At 41.5% G+C, this 18,208-nt stretch overlaps 1 protein-coding gene across 1 annotated transcript in view; it reads right to left on the bottom strand.

Moving 5' to 3' along the window:
* The window catches only part of LOC126263253 (uncharacterized protein CG45076-like), a 122,387-nt gene extending 104,715 nt beyond the window's left edge, over positions 1 to 17,672 (bottom strand). The window contains exon 1 of the mRNA XM_049960338.1: positions 17,532 to 17,672. Within this exon, the coding sequence (XP_049816295.1) occupies positions 17,532 to 17,672 (141 nt within the window). The remainder of the gene's footprint in view (positions 1 to 17,531) is intronic.
* Positions 17,673 to 18,208: the final 536 nt, after the last annotated feature.

Below are 18,208 nucleotides of genomic sequence, written 5' to 3'. Positions count from 1 at the left end.
CGATGCCTTTCACGTTTTTGGGTTCTCCATAGATGACTCTGTCAATATCGTCTCTGATGCTATTCCTTATGCTCAATTGGATTCCTTGTCGACGACATTTTCGTCCCTTTTTTTCTCCTACATTAGGCCGTGCAAACGACATTGAAGCTCATATCACACTCAAACCCACTGCTCGGCCTAAGTTTTTTCGGGCTCGGCCCATTCCTGTGGCCCTTCGTGATTGGGTAAAATGGGAGCTGGATCATCTCACTACTTCAGGAGTCTTGCTTCCTGTCACTTCCAGTGAGTGGTCCTCTCCTGTCGTTGTCGTTGCTAAGCCAAATGGTGATATTTTTCTCTGTGGCGATTTCAAAGCCACTGCAAATGCTCAATGCCTCATCGACATTTACCCTATGCCCCGACCTGAAGAACTGTTCACTTAACTTGCTGGAGGCCAGTATTTTTCTAAAATTGACCTGTCAGGAGCTTATCATCAACTTCCTCTCGACGCTGCTTCCCGGAAGTTTCTGGTCCTTAACACGCCTTTCGGCCTCTATCAATACCAACGCTTGCCATTCGGGGTTGCTAGCACCCCTGCTCTCTTTCAGCGATTCTTCGAACAATTATTGCTCCCTGTCCCTGGGTGTATCAATTACATGGACGACATTGTTGTCACTGGCTCCACCACTGAAGAACATCTTCAAAATCTCCGCACCATGTTTCATGTCTTACAGACTGCCGGTCTTAAGTGTAATCTTCAGAAATCACAATTTTTTCAGGCATCTATCACGTACTTGGGGTTTCAACTCTCTCGGGATGGTATTAGTCCACTTCAGCAAACTGTTGCTGCGATCGATGCCCTTCCTCACCCTACATCTGTTAAGGAACTGCAGGCCTTCCTGGGGAAAACAGCATACTATCACAAGTTCTTACCGTCTGCTGCTTCGGTGGCTCAGCTGTTGCATCGTCTGTTGCATAAAAACGTACCTTTTCACTGGTCTGCGTCATGTGATGCGGCTTTCCAGAAATTGAAGACTATGCTGAAAAAGGCCCCATGCCTGGCTACTTATTGACCTGGCCAACATCTTGTTCTTGCCACGGACACCTCTCAATACGGGGTCGGTGCAGTCCTTGCGCACTGTTTTTCAGACGGCTCTGAACAACCCATTGCTTATGCCTCCAAAATGCTCACGGATGCCCAACAAAAGTATTCTCAAATTGAAAAAGAAGCTTTGGCCATTATTTATGCTCTTCATAAGTTTGGTGTTTTTCTCTATGGATCTAAATTTCACCTTGTTACGGATCACAAACCGCTTGTTTCCTTGTTTCATCCATCATCGTCACTTCCCGACAAGGCTGTACACCACCTCCAGCGTTGGGCTCTTTACTTGTCTCATTTCAATTATGAGATTCATTTCCGGCCGACGGCTCAACATGCGAATGCGATGCACTGTCTCGCCTTCCCATGGTTCCTGATCTGGCATTCGATAAGGATGAACTTTTGTGCTTCCATCTGGATGTTGCCGAGCAGTGGGCTGTGGACGGATTCCCCATCACAGGGGACCAGCTGGCGGCAGCTACGGGTTCTGATCCTACCCTCTCCCGGGTATTATGCTGTATTCAGAAGGGTTGGCCAGATCGTCCATCTGCTAAGACTTCTGACCCGTTGCGGAGCTACTACGCTTTCTGCTACCGCCTCACGGCTAGGGATGGTGTTATCCTCCTTTCCACCGACAATGCTTCTCCGCGTGTTGTGGTACCTGCGTCTTTGCGTGCTTCGGCCTTGCACCTCCTTCACCAAGGGCACTGGGGTGTGTCATGCACAAAATCTCTGGCACGCCGTCATGTGTACTGGCCTGGCATCATCTCTGAAATACCACACATGGTCGCTGCCTGCGGCCCTTGTGTGTGTCACAGACCGCCACCCCGAAGTCATCTTTGTCACCGTGGCCTTCGCCTGAGACACCCTGGGAGCACATTCATGCTGACTTCGCAGGACCTTTTTAGGTACTTATTGGCTCCCTGTAATTGACGCCTACTTTAACTTTCCTTTCATTGTCCGTTGCACGTCGCCTACCACCGCGGCAACCACAAGTGCTCTCACCCGCATTTTTTCTTTGGAAGCCCTTCCCTCTACTCTTGTTACTGATAATGGTCCGCAATTTGCCTCTTCTGATTTTTCGGGTTTTTGTGCTCGTCACGGCGTTATGCATGTCAAGGCCCCTCTGTTCCATCCACAATCAAATGGTGAGGCTGAACAACTGGTCCGCACCTTTAAGGCTCAGATGCGGAAACTCCTGACTTCTTCTGCTGCTGATGATGCGCTTCTCCAGTTTCTGGCTTCTTACCATTTCACCCCCATGGGCGACCACAGCCCAGCTGAGCTCTTACATGCCCGACAGCCCCGCACGCTACTTCATCTTCTGCGGCCTTCCACCTCATGGCCGCGGGTGCCTTCGCGTGGCCGGTTCACCGCCGACAACCTTGTCTGGGTACGGGGATATGGCAGGCAGCCAAAATGGAGTCCAGACCACATCTTACGACAACGTGGCCGATTCCTGTATGAAATCCAGACAGGCGCGGGCATTGCAGTGCATCATTCGGACCAGCTTCGGCCTCGTGTGCTGGCAACGCCTGTTCCGAATGCTGCTACACCACCTTCAGCTCTACCTGACACTCGGGATCTTGGCATATCTCATTACTCACAATGCAGCCCTCTCACCGTCATCTCGGTGCCAGTACAAGAACGGACACCACCAGGAGACGTGCCCGTGCAGGAACCGGATGACCATCATCTGTCGGAGCCAATCTACTTGCCTCCTCCTCCAACGGACACGGACACATCGCCCATGTCTCCCGTCATATCAACTGGACTTGCCACAATGGGCAGATTGGTGCATGGGGCCCTAGCAGATTCGACCCCTACGTCTCCTGTCATCTCGACCCGTTATCAACGGGGGACACTTCCATCCGTACGGGAAGCCTCCTCCTCGAGACTTTACGGCCAGTCAAACAACGCCCATGGACATTAGCAATCTACAGGCCACCTCCATCAAGACCAGTGAAAAAATTTCAAAGGGGGGAAAAGTGTTGTGACTCGCCAATCATTCAAAGTGCCACCACACAATTACGCGCGTCCTCTACGTGCGGCGCTGTCTGCCAGCCATGCAGCAGCCGCGCCACCTAAGGGGCCAGCCGGCCAGCGGCCGCTAGACTTGGACTCAGTGCTCATTTGAATGTTACCGTGTTCACATGTCTTGCTTGTCAACTTGCTCTGTGACTTATATGTGTTGTGTCGTTTTGAAATATATGTGTCCAACTTGAAGTTATAACAAGTGTGGATTTTCCTGTGATCATTGAAGATTATTATGTGTGTTGTTGATTCAGTTCTGTGTAAACTTGGCTTCATCAGTGACTAATATTAACAGAAGTAAATTCAGACTGTCATTTAACTAGTGACAAAATTCAAGTCATATAGCACTGTTGCCAGTGTGTGGACACTGTGGACATGCCGTTATGTGATACAGGTACAAGTTTTCCACATGTAATGTTTGCCATGCACGTGTTCGTGGGGCACTGATACGTGCAGAAAGTTGTCATGTGCTGGTAGTAGAGCTACACTGCTCCATTTCAAAAATGTGTTGCTGTTCCTGCATAAGTTGTTGAACTACATGTTCAGATGAAAAATGGGAACGTTGGAACAATACCTGTATCGTCATACACTGTACTGAAAACTCTGTTAAACACTCTGTGATAATGATTTCAACATGATGAGAAGCACCAACAGTAGTAGAACTATTATTTCAGAAGCCATAACATTCACCGCATCTGCATAATCTTCATTGGTGTAAATGTGTGGCATTTCAGTCAGTGCGTGCACACAGTTAGTCGATGCTGCTCTCTAATACATTCTCAATCCCTTGCACTAATTCACTCACAATACACATTCAACGGTCCAGTTTCATGGCAGAAAGAAGTTTTTTGCTTCACGTGAGCTCCCTATCATATCCGTGAATATTTGCCATTTCTCCTGGGACACCCTGTACAAATGTGTTAGGAAGCCCTTTCTGAAGGTATTTGTCAGGACCGTAGACTTATATGGAAGTGAAATATGGATAATGGGCAATTCAGTCAAGAAGAGAATTGAAATGTGGTGCTACAGAACAGTGCTGAAAATGCTGAAGATTAGATGGGTAGAACTAAAAATAATGGGTAGTACTGAACTGAATTGGGGAAAAAAATTAATTTAAGGTACAACCTAACTGAAGCTGTACCACAGGGATCAATATCGGGTCAGCTCTTGTTCTTGTTGTATTTAAATGAATCGCCACAGTAAGTTCAGGAATCAGAAAATCCTGAGGTATCAAGAAATTGTCAATTTGGTAATGGAAGGAAGCACTGGGAGGAGGGGTAAACATTGCACAGGGTAAGAAAGGCTTGAATACAGAAAGCAGGTTCAAATGGATGTTGGTTGCACTAGTTATGCAGGTTGAAGAAGCTTGTACTGGATAGAGTAGCATGAAGAGCTGCATCAAACCAGGTTTTGGACAGAAAACCACAACAACAATACCAGATTGTTGACAACAAATATCATGTGAGACTAAATGTATTATGAAGCATTGTCTACAAGAGGTTCTAGAGTTGACACACAACATTGTTCTAATTACACATTGATGTTCAACAAACAGCTTTTCCTCAGTGGCGAGTTATCCCAGAACATGATGCCACAAGAGAGTAGTGAATAGGAAAAGTAAGTCAAATCTCCATTTCTATCTCCAAAATCTGTTATAATCCACACCGTAAAAGTCGCAGAGGTTGGAGATTTATTATGATCTGTAAGGTCAGGGTCATAACAATATAAACACCTAAGACTTAGGAATATCATATTTTATTCACTTATTTGTCTCCATCATTATTTCTAATGGCATGTTCATGCCTTATGTAAAGTATAGTGTGTTTTATCTAAATTCAGTAACAGTCTATTAGCAGGAAACAAGTTATTAATTTTCAGTACACATTATTTAACTTTTCAACTAATGAAGTTTCTTCATTGGATATAATTACAATATTTGAATTATTTTCAAAACAAACTATTTCTGATTCCTGAACTTACTGCGGCGATTCATTTAAATAGAACAAGAACAAGAGCTGACCCAATATTGATCCCTGTGGTACAGCTTTAGTGATTATTCTCCGTTCTGAATAAACCATTTCACTGTGTACACTCTCTGCATTTCTTTATGCAACACTTTGCATTCTTTTAGTTAGACAACAGGAAGATCTGTTACCCTCAAGATCTCTGGTACAATAATATTTGAACGTATCTAGGAGAATTCTGTGAACTACACAATCAAATGCTTTTGACAGGACAATCAGATGTTTTTGATAGGGCACAGAAAATAACAATTGGCAATATTTTACCATCTAAATTTTGTATAATCTCATTTATGAATTGGAAAATAGCTTGTTCTGTGGCAAATTGTTATACTTTTGTACAAGGAATGGACTAGGAGTGGGCCACAATTGGTTTAACAAGAAGGAAAGTCATAAGACAACATGGTACAGCCAATATTTGTTGAATAAATCTGTGGTAGGCTCCATGTTGTTACATGTGACCAGGAAACAAAGAGGGCAGTCACAGATGTCAAGACAATACCTTCTGAAACCCTTGATAGTAACCAACATCTTGTAGTAGTGATGGTAAGAGGGGGTAAAGAGAAATAGAGGGCAGAAAGACAGGAAATAAGGATAAAAGTGTGGAAGCTGAAAGAAGAGAAATGCAAAGAATAATTTCAGAAAACAGTAAAGACAATATAACAAGGAATGAAGTGTATCAGTAGAGGAGGAATGGGGAAGGTTATAAATAAAAGAACGCTGGTGAAAGCAGCAAAACAATGTGCAGAAGAACCAGTGATAAGAAAACGGGGGAAGAAACAAAAATGACAGAGTAAGGGACAAAGTCACAAAAAAACATACACAAAGCATTCAGTACACAGTAAAGATTAGATTAGATTAGGACTTCTTGGTGTTTTGAAAGCAATATATGAAGACTTTCCTACTGGATTGCTAGGAAGTATTCTACCTCCTGCACTTTTTAATGTTGTGATGGAGGGAATGAATAGGGCAGTTAAAGATATAGTAAAAGAAAAAGACAAAAAGATGATTTTTGCAGATGATATGGTAATATGGGGTGATGAAGTGGTAGATGTACAGTTACAGCTTGATGCGTGGAAGGAAATAATGAAAAGGTATGGATTAAAAATAAATAAAGATAAGAGTGAAGTAATGGTATTTGGAAGAGAGAAAGGGATCAACGGAAATACTGCCTTGAATGGAGAACCCCTCAAAGTGGTAGAAAGTTTCACTTATTTAGGGAGTGAAACATCTAGGGATGGAAGAATGACTAACGAAATTAATAGGAGGTTACTGAAGGGAAGCAATTTCTACCAAACAATAAAACACCTGATTTGGAATAATGAAGTTTCAGAAAGAGCAAAACTCCTTATGTATAAGAATTATTACATCCCTATTGTCATCTATGGTGAAGAAACATAGACAATGACAGAAAGGGACTGGAGCAGACTGCAAGCAGGGGAAATGAAATTTCTCAGAGCAGTTAAGGGAAAAACAAGAATGGACAGAGTAAGGAATGTAGAGATTAGAAAGGACCTTAAACAAGAAAGTATGAGAGAAGAAATTGAAAGAAAGAGATTAAGATGGTATGGGCATGTTAAGAGGATGCATGGGCAGAGACTCCACAAAATTATGGAAGAACTAAAGATGGATGGGAAAAGACCTAGAGGGCACCCAAGAACACGGTGGAAAATGGGAGTGAGAATATCTGTAGAAATGAGAGGTGTGACCTGGCAGCATGTGGAGGAAGAAAAGTGGTGGGAGGACCGAGCCAAATGGAGAGGAGATGTGTATCGCCAAAATTTGCAATGACCTGAATAGCATAAGTAGCTGAACTCAAACATTTTAGCAGATCTTCAGTGTGTTTTTTCCAGTTCAACCCCTCATCAAAGCGTACACATAGAAATTTTGAATATTCTACCTTAGCTACCAATTTCTGATCGAAGTCTATATTTATTAATGGTGTCATTCTGTTTACTGTGTGGAACTGTATGTACTGTGTTTTGTCAAAGTTTAATGAGAGCCCATTTGCAGAGAACCGCTTAATGATTTTCTGAAAAACGTCATTTACAATTTCACCAGTTAATTCTTGTCTGTTGGGTGTGATAGATATACTTGTATCATCGGCAGAAAGTACCAGCTTTGCATCTTCATGAATATAGAATGGCAAGTCATTAATAATATATTAAGAATAGCATAGGACCCAAGACCAAACCTTGCAACACCCCATTCTTGATTGTTCCCCAGTTTGAGAAATCACCAGTTTTTTTGCATATTATGTGAACTGTTTATTTCAACTTTCTGCATTCTTCCAGTTAGGTATGATTTAAACCATTTGAGCGCTGTCCCATTCATACCACAGTACTTGAGCTTATCAAGAAGTATTCCATGATTTACACCGTCAAAAGCCTTTGAGAGATCACAAAAAATCCCAACGGGTGACTTCCGGTTACTCAGAGCATTTAATATTTCATTTGTGAAAATATATATAGCATTTTCCATTGAAAAACCTGTCAGGAAACCAAACTGACATTTTGTTAAAACTTTATTTTTACAAAGGTGTGAAGCTTCTCTACAATACATTACTGTTTCAAGAATTTTCGATAAGGCAGTCAGAAGAGAGATTGGGTGGTAGTTGTTGACATCAGACGTTGTTGTTGTTGTTGTTGTTGTTGTGGTCTTCAGTCCTGAGACTGGTTTGATGCAGCTCTCCATGCTACTCTATCCTGTGCAAGCTTCTTCATCTCCCAGTACCTACTGCAACCTACATCCTTCTGAATCTGCTTAGTGTATGCATCTCTTGGTCTCCCCCTACGATTTTTACCCTCCACGCTGCCCTCCAATACGAAATTGGTGATCCCTTGATGCCTCAGAACATGTCCTACCAACCGATCCCTTCTTCTGGTCAAGTTGTGCCACAAACTCCTCTTCTCCCCAATCCTGTTCAGTACCTCCTCATTAGTTATGTGATCTACCCATCTAATCTTCAGCATTCTTCTGTAGCACCACATTTCGAAAGCTTCTATTCTCTTCTTGTCCAAACTATTTATCGTCCATGTTTCACTTCCATACATGGCTACACTCCATACAAATACTTTCAGAAAAGACTTCCTGACACTTAAATCTATACTCGATGTTAACAAATTTCTCTTCTTCAGAAACGCTTTCCTTGCCATTGCCAGTCTACATTTTATATCCTCTCTACTTCGACCATCATCAGTTATTTTGCTCCCCAAATAGCAAAACTCCTTTACTACTTTAAGTGTCTCATTTCCTAATCTAATACCCTCAACATCACCCGACTTAATTCGACTACATTCCATTATCCTCGTTTTGCTTTTGTTGATGTTCATCTTATATCCTCCCTTCAAGACACCATCCATTCCATTCAACTGCTCTTCCAAGTCCTTTGCTGTCTCTGACAGAATTACAATGTCATCGGCGAACCTCAAAGTTTTTATTTCTTCTCCATGGATTTTAATACCTACTCCGAATTTTTCTTTTGTTTCCTTTACTGCTTGCTCAATATACAGATTGAATAACATCGGGGAGAGGCTACAACCCTGTCTTACTCCCTTCCCAACCACTGCTTCCCTTTCATGTCCCTCGACTCTTATAACTGCCATCTGGTTTCTGTACAAATTGTAAATAGCCTTTCGCTCCCTGTATTTTACCCCCGCCACCTTTAGAATTTGAAAGAGAGTATTCCAGTCAACATTGTCAAAAGCTTTCTCTAAGTCTACAAATGCTAGAAACGTAGGTTTGCCTTTCCTTAATCTTTCTTCTAAGATAAGTCGTAAGGTCAGTATTGCCTCACGTGTCCCAGTATTTCTACGGAATCCAAACTGATCTTCCCCGAGGTCGGCTTCTACTAGTTTTTCCATTCGTCTGTAAGGAATTCGTGTTAGTATTTTGCAGCTGTGGCTTATTAAACTGATAGTTCGGTAATTCTCACATCTGTCAACACCTGCTTTCTTTGGGATTGGAATTATTATATTCTTCTTGAAGTCTGAGGGTATTTCGCCTGTTTCATACATCTTGCGCACCAGATGGTAGAGTTTTGTCAGGACTGGCTCTCCCAAGGCCGTCAGTAGTTCCGATGGAATGTTGTCTACTCCGGGGGCCTTGTTTCGACTCAGGTCTTTCAGTGCTCTGTCAAACTCTTCACGCAGTATCGTATCTCCCATTTCATCTTCATCTACATCCTCTTCCATTTCCATAATATTGTCCTCAAGTACATCGCCCTTGTATAGGCCCTCTATATACTCCTTCCACCTTTCTGCTTTCTCTTCTTTGCTTAGAACTGGGTTTCCATCTGAGCTCTTGATGTTCATACAAGTGGTTCTCTTATCTCCAAAGGTCTCTTTAATTTTCCTGTAGGCAGTATCTATCTTACCCCTAGTAAGATAAGCCTCTACATCCTTACATTTGTCCTCTAGCCATCCCTGCTTAGCCATTTTGCACTTCCTGTCGATCTCATTTTTGAGACGTTTGTATTCCTTTTTGCCTGCTTCATTTACTGCATTTTTATATTTTCTCCTTTCATCAATTAAATTCAATATTTCTTCTGTTACCCAAGGATTTCTACTAGCCCTCGTCTTTTTACCTACTTGATCCTCTGCTGCCTTCACTACTTCATCCCTCAAAGCTACCCATTCTTCTTCTACTGTATTTCTTTCCCCCATTCCTGTCAATTGTTCCCTTATGCTCTCCCTGAAACTCTGTACAACCTCTGGTTCTTTCAGTTTATCCAGGTCCCATCTCCTTAAATTCCCACCTTTTTGCAGTTTCTTCAGTTTTAATCTACAGGTCATAACCAACAGATTGTGGTCAGAGTCCACATCTGCTCCTGGAAATGTCTTACAATTTAAAACCTGGTTCCTAAATCTCTGTCTTACCATTATATAATCAATCTGATACCTTTTAGTATCTCCAGGGTTCTTCCATGTATACAACCTTCTATCCCCTTTTTTATGCAGTGGTTTAACAATGGCATACTTCAGTCAATCTGGGAAAATACCCTGCTTCAGAGAGCTATTACATATGTGGCAAAGAATCCCACTTATCTCTTGGGAACAAACTTTTATTATCCTGCTGGAAATACCATCAATTCCATGTGAGCTTTTATTCTTGAGAAAGTTTATTATCTTCCTAATTTCAGAAGGAGAGGTGGGTGGAATTTCAATTGTATCAAATGGTGTGGGTAAGGCCTCTCCCATTAACTGCCCTGCTTCTTCTAATGAACATTTAGATCCTATTTTCTCTACAACATTTAAAAAATTATTATTCAAAATGTTTTCGACTTCCAGCTTGTTGTTTGTAAAGCTTCCATTCGCTTTGATGGTAATGCCATCATCCTGAACTCTTGGTTGCCCTGTCTCCCTTGTAATAATATTCCAAATTGTTTTGATTTTGTTAGAAGAGGTATTAATCTCAGACATGATGCACATGCTTCTTGAGTTTTTAATAACCTTTCATAAAGTAGCACAGTAGTTTTTATAATATTTGGCTGTTTCTGGGTCATTACTCTTTCTTGTTGTTACAGTTCTCTTTTGTGGTTACAAGATATTTTTATTCCTTTAGTAAGCCAAGGTTTTTTGCATGGTTTCTTATAATTAGATTTAACTACTTTCTTGAGGAAACAGTTTTCAAATTCTCTTACAAGTGTATTTTAAATTAGCATCGGGTTCCTTGTACACCTCATCCCAGTCTAACTGCTGAAGATTTTCTCTGAAATTTCTAATTGTTGAGTCATTAATTGAATGCAGAACTTTGGAGGGTAGTTTTGAATTACTGAATTGAGCTATGTCATATACCGTAACTAGCTGAGCACCATGATCAGAAAGGCCATTCTCAACAGGACAAGAATTTATGTTTTTAAACCTATCTTGGTCTATAAAAGTGTAATCTATCAATGTGCTGCTGTCCTTTATTACCCGAGTAGGAAAATCAATGACAGATGTCAAACTGAAAGAACTGATCAAGACTTCCGGGTCATTCTTCCTATTACACTCATTCAGTGAATCAACATTGAAGTCCCCACAAATAATAATTTGCTTTCCCCTATCTGGCAGATAGCACAACAAGGCATCCAAGTTTTCCAGGAATAAATGAAAGTTTCCTGAAGGGGACCTATTTACTGTTATCATTACAAAAGAGCCCTCCTTCAGTTTAAGTTGACAGGCACACGCTTCTATATATTGCTCTACACAAAACTTTTTTGTATCCAAGCTTTTTACACAGTGATAACTTTTGACATATATGGCAACTCCTCCTCTCACCTTAATCTCTCTACTCATATGTGCAGCTAGTTTATAACCTCTGATATTTACCTTTTCCATATCAGAGACAATGTGATGCTCAGACAGGCATAGTATATCTATTAGATTATCAGATTCAATGTCATCTAAACAAACGAGGAGCTCATCTACTTTATTCTTCAATCCCGGAATATTTTGGTGAAAAATGGTAACATTATTTTTTACTTTACTTTTGTGAGAATCTACTTTTTTCTTTAATCTACCAATATTTTGGTTAAATATGGTAACCTTATTATTTACTTTCCTGTTGTGGGAAACTTGTGATTTTTGGACCTCTTTAGCACCTGCCTGCCTGAACTTAGACATTAGTCTAAAAAAGAAGAGAAGAGAGGAGGCAAGACAGGAATAAGCCAAGAAGAAGAAAGTGGCTAAGAGAGTGGCATCAGGAGAGCATAGAGGAAGTGAGACCGAAAATCACTGGGAAGAAGAAGGTGGCTAAGAGAATGGTAGCAGGAGAGAAAAGAAAATGGACAAAAACAGTGGAGGACAAACAGTGGAGGACAATGAGGGGGAGTAGGAAGGAAGAAGATCCTCTATGGAATGGTTAATGCTAAGACTACATGCATGATGATCAATAAAAAGGAAATGAAGTTGAGAATGTACAGGAAATCAAGGAGATGTGGAAGAAATATTGTGAAGAGTTACTAAAATACAGCACAAATGTGGAAGAGGAAAATGAGGAACCAGGGGATTTAGAAGGTGTGAAGATTGACCTAACCCAGACAGAAGTAGAGGAAGTGATAAAGACCTTGAGAGGAGAGAAAGCACCTGGACTGGATGAAGAAGGATTGGAGGTGGTGAAGGCAGCTGGCATCGTTGGTGTGTAGTGATTCTATTGGCTCATGAGAACAGTATGGAAGGAAATGATATCTGAATACTGGAAAATGAGAATTATATAGTCAATTTTTAAGAAAGGTTGCAGGAAACCATGTCAGAATTATAGGGAAATTCCTTTGATGTGTCATGCTGCCAAGATATCTGAGAAAATTCTGGAAAGGACAGTGAGGAAGGTAGTAGTAGTAGGACTGAGAGAGGAACATTATGGGTTTATACCAGGAAGACCAATAGTGGATATAATTTTTAGAGTAAGGCAGCTCCAAGAGAGACACTGCAAATATGTTAAGGATCTTGTAATGGTTTTCTGGACGTTGAGAAGGCATGTGGAGGTACGAAAAGACACAAGATGTGGGCAACCCTACAGAAAAGGGGAGTTCGAAGGCTCAAAATTAGAAGAATAAAGAAATGCACCCAGGAAGTATGAGTTGTGTAAAAGCAGGAGGAGACAAGAGAGACTGATTTGAACAGAAAAATGGGCTGAAGTACAGCAGTGCACTATCCCCTCTATTTTTCACTACTGTTGTGGATGATATAATGACAGGAGTGGCAGTGCAAATAGGAAATAAAAATTAGAATACAGCTGTGTTTGCAGATGACTTAATGGTGTGGAGAAATGGAAAGAGAGAAGCACAAGAAAGGCTAAACATGTATGAGGAAGTGGTGTGCAGTATGGAATGGAATTTAATGCAAAAAGAAGTGTGAAGTGATGGTGACAATGAAGAACAGGAGCACAGAAGCAACAGATATGAGTTATTAGAGGGCACGAATTACCAAAAGTGGAAAGTTTCAAGTACCTGGAAGCATAGTGGAAGTCAGAGACTAGTGAAAGGAGGCGGCAAACCCACGGTTCCTGTCAGCCATCTGGACACAGTGGTCATTGTGACTGCTTCGACTGCCCTAGCATGCCTCCTGTCAGACCCAAATCCCGTTCAGGCACAAATTTTCAACTTTCCCCACTGATTTCAATCAATGCCTGCTTACAGCCAACACCTGTAATTCCTTTGTGTCTTAATTCATAATGACTACTGGATTAAAATTGTGTCTGTTCTTTTGAACATATCTAAAAAAAAACAGACACCTTCTATAAGTAGCTGATAACAACCCAATTCACTGGGGTTTTAGTTTCCCATTGGTAGTTTTATAAATGTAATAATGGGAAAAACTGCAGTGAAAGACTTTTTTGTTTCATTTTTTTTATTCAGGCAAATACCTTACGTATAAAATCTTTCCATTAAATTACATTCTTATATACTATATTTGATGTATGGTTGTGTGGCGCATATACACTTGTATATTTTCTGCTTGTCAGACACACGAAAATGCAATGTGGAACTGACTAGGTGAGAAACAAGGTTCCTTCAAACTAACTCCACAGTAATGAAATGTTTGGCCCTGAGCCTTATTGCTAGTCATACTGTAAGCAATTTCACAGGAAATTGTAATCTTTTATAACAAAAACAACATATGAGTGAGATCAATAAGATTCTTTGTATAAACACCAATTTTCCTTTTGTTTACCAGTTAAAATTATTGCTTCAATAATATTATGAAATAGTTATTTGGCACACAATCTTGTGTCATTATATAATTTTGGAGAGTTAATATTTCATTATATTCTTACTGGTGATACAATTTTCTGTTTCAATGCATGTGGAGGCATACTGGATGGATTTAGTGATTTTAAAAATTTGGTTGTAAAGTTGTCACTTTTTTCTTGATCCATTGTTGTATCTATCGATTTATATATTGTCTCTGCTCCTGAAATCATATGTTCAAAGAATTCAGGTGGAGGTATTTTTAGTACTGGCAGTGTAATTTTACCATTTAGGCAGCATATACTCTGTGTTTCTTCTCTAAATTTTTTTTTGAAGATGTCTCCAATGATTGTGCCGCGACCTGATTTCCTAAGCAAAGATTATTTATTACCTCCGTATTCTGTTCATCACTTTCATTGCTATCCAATCTTTTTCCTGTTTTTTTAAATGATTGCTTTCTTCTCCAATCTGCTTCCCTTGTATTTTCACGTTGCTCTTCTGTTATATTATTTTTTCTTTGACGAGAATTTTGTCACAAAACTGCTAGATGTGCTTCTCTTTCTTGTTCAGTTTCATTGTTTCACACCATCTTTTATCTTTTGACACTATACAGGGTCACGAAAGTTGCCTTTATGTTTGGGCATTCTGTTCCAATATATTTTCACGTTCTTTATTATCACACATAGATATTACTTACTCCTCCTTTAAATATTGAATTGGAACTGAATCACAATTTTCATGAGCAGTTTTTCTTTTGTTATTTTTTTCCTGCAATTATTATAAATAATATTAAGATATGCTAGCCAGAGGTTAGAATATGCAATTTGTGTTGGCAGTGCTGAATCTTAATTATGTTAGCATTACAATTTTTACCACCCCCAACAGTCCACTTCCACCCACCATAGTACTCAATGCGGAACTTAAGGCTACTCCCATGCATAAACACCATTGGTCTGCAGCAAATAGTTTTGGCTACAAAGTGAAATATAAGAACACATGACCCATTTACATATTGTGATACTGAGCAAGGTGAGACAACCACTGATCTCTTCAGAGCAGATGCACACCAGGCTCGAACTCATACAGGAATCAGTGAAATGCCACAAGTAATGAGGATAATGGGATATGTACATTAGTAATGTGTAGATAAGTTGAGAACTTTGAGGATTAGGCTCTGATGGGAGGCATGCGAGGCTAGTCCGGCAGTTGCAAATGACAACTTATCTGGGTGGCTTAGTGGTCAGAGCATCTGCCTAGTAAGCAGGAGACCTCGGTTTGAATCCCAGAGCATCACAAATTTTCAGCTTTCCCCCTCGATTGCAATTAATGCCTGCTCACAGCCAATGTCTGTAATTTCTTTGTGTCTTAAGTGAGAAGAGTAGTGAATCAGAAGCCCATGCAAGTGATCATAGAAAAGAAAATATTAAGATGGTATGGGTATGTTAAAAGAATGAGAGTTGGGAGGGTACAAGGGAGGCTCATGAAATGACAATAGGAGACAAAAGACCTAAAGGAAAACCAAGAGAGAAATAGATTGTTGGAGTAAAGAAATGAGCGAAGAAGTGAGGTACTGTATCACATGGCGATACAGTCATCAATCGTACAGTTGTGTACCATGATTTGCTGTACCTCTGGGCCACAAACATTTTGACTGGAGCTCAGACAAAAATAAAATGCAGCAACTCACAAATATGCCAGGTTGTTTACAACTGAACTTCCAGTAGGTGCCACAGTACCATATGGTATCAGCCTTGCTGTCAGAGACAGGAGAATTACTGCTAACAGCACTGCCATCACAGTTCTATCTTGCTTCCATGAGTCACATGCTTTTAATGGTATCCTTCTGCTAGATGAGTATTTAGGTAGTTGTCTGAGTGTTCTGCAGGCTGGGCTCTATTCTGATCCTGCCTAGCAGTTCCTAAATCAGAGTTTTTTCCGTCAAGCATACTCTAAGCTCCAGGCTCTACACTGACTGTGCCTTGCAGTCACTCAATTGGAGTTCTTTCGCCAAATTGATTTTGTGTTTCATGTTCTACACTGGACATACCTAGTGGCTCACCATCCACTGTAGCTCATTGCTTCATGGGACTTTATCTACTTTATCTCCAATTTGACTCCAAGTTCACTGTCTCACTGTAGACTTTGTCCACCTCTAACCATCACTGTGTAATGTCAATGGTTACAAACTAAGACATTCCAGGCAACGACAATTATTACCTGCTATAATGTTGCAATGCTTCAGTAATTAATCATCATACAGAACTCAGTTGTGCCAACTCACACTCAATAAAACTCCATTGTTATTGGTTACCTGGGCACATCAATTGTATTGTTCCCTTCAGTCACGAACACTGCAACGGTGAGGAGTATCGTCGTTGCTTCCTCCTTGTCTAACACTAAAATGACAATGAGGATCATCTCCCATTCCATTATAATCATGACGAGGATCAACATTTGCACTCTCCTTGTCCCTAAATGGCAATGAGGATCAAATTCTGCAAAATTTTGTCACAACTGGCAACACCAAGGATCTTCTCCTCAGTGCAATAGTTACAAGGATAATTGGGTTAGGGATTATGTGCCTAGAGTGACTAGCATTCAGACTGTCAGATTTTACATGCTTTTGTGCCTGCCCAGAGTAGCCTTCCATACCCATGCACTACTTTGGATTCATGTTGATTTTTGCCACATATGTACACTCTAACACCTGCTGTCTCTCTTCAGTTTTCTAGTTTTCTCCTTGCATATTCTGGTGTTCATACCTATCGTATTCTTCAGTCCCTTAACCCAGGTGCAGCCCTTGCTCCCCTATCCTAAGTCCACTTACAGGACCAATTCAATGCCTATTACATCAATTTTCACGCTCCAGTGCACACTCTACATTCCAAGGTATCTTCCTCGACCTCCGTCCATCCTCCTCCTCACATTCTCAGCGTGCATCCACACCCTGCACATTATGTGGCATCCCCCATGCCATTCCTTGACATATTATATATTCTGTAGCACCCTCCACGCTGCTCCTTGCTACCTTACTCATTCCGCAGTGTCCTCTGTACCACTCCTTGATGTCTTGCGTGTCCTTCATTCTTATCGACATAAGTCACAGCCTTCGGTGCTCCAACCACACTACAGTCCCTCCCCATAAACTGATACTGTCAGGCCATTTTCTTTCTCTCTTCTGTTCCTCCAGTGGCACCTTTTCACTGCACCAGCCCTTTCCAGAGCTATCTGCACCATTGTCAGAACTGTTGCCTCCTACGGCACCATCACCTCTGGAGACACAATCACCCCCAGCATCAGACACAGTTTCTACGTGCTTCCAGTCTGATTCTCACAGGCCACTCACCTCTGGTTACGCCTATTTATGAACCATCCTTGTCGGATCCCTTCTGCATCATTCCAATGGATATCACACTCTTCTCCTATCTTCCTGCTCTACATCCTCCCAGAAGGGCCACATGCCTCATGCTTTTCCACAGTTTCCATTTCAGCATCGCAAGATGCAGCACACTTTCTGATGGTCCACCCTCTGTGCTCATCCTGCTTTGACCCTTATCCAAGTCAGTGGCACTGTGTATGACCAGAAAGTCTTCTTGTGTCACACAGGGCTGCAGCTGTTTCTCATCTGGACACTCCATTCGGGCCACTGGCAGGACTTCCCTAGCCCTCCAATAGTGCACTCCTGGAAAATTTGACACAAACCCAGGCCACTTCGGGTGTCACCTACATCTGCACCTTCGGAGGTCAGATCAACCTTCCACAATGACAACTCTGCACCTCTCTCACCATTTCCAATGACCAGCTCCAACTTCAGAGGTGATGAAAATGTACGTCTCTCTTCTTCAGGTTTGCTACAACCAGTTCTCATCTGGGCCAGATCTATCTGTCACAGCCAGCCTGCCTATCAACTGCTCCCTGGGTTGAGGCCTCCACTGCTGTGAGTGCCCATCACAGGCACCACTTTACTGACTTCAGGGAGTCTCCTCTTACGGATGGCTACAGCATCTCTTTGCTTGGTGTGGGGTGTAGGGAAGAGGGGGGAGGGACCAAGTACTCCATGACGATACAGCCACTAACCATACTGTTGTGTACTGCAGTTGCTGCAGCTCTGGTCCACTAACAATATTTCCTCTAGAGCACAGATGAAAACAATCTGCTGATAGTCACAAAGATACCAGGTTGTTTACAACTGAAACTCCAGCAGCCACTATGGTACTGTGTGGTGGAACCGTGTGGTGCTAGTCTCACCACCAGCGACAGGAGCATCACTGCAAACAGTGCTGCCACCGTGACACTACCTTGCTTCAGTGACTCATGTGCCCCTGCTGATATTCGTCCATTTGTTGACTATTTAGGTCACCATCTAACTGTTCTGCAATCACTTCACACTCAGGGGATTACACG

This window comes from Schistocerca nitens, chromosome 6, assembly GCF_023898315.1.
Source record: "Schistocerca nitens isolate TAMUIC-IGC-003100 chromosome 6, iqSchNite1.1, whole genome shotgun sequence".
NCBI classification, from domain to species: domain Eukaryota; kingdom Metazoa; phylum Arthropoda; class Insecta; order Orthoptera; family Acrididae; genus Schistocerca; species Schistocerca nitens.
Note: the sequence above shows the minus strand (reverse complement) of the source record. Positions and strands in the feature narration are given on the sequence as shown.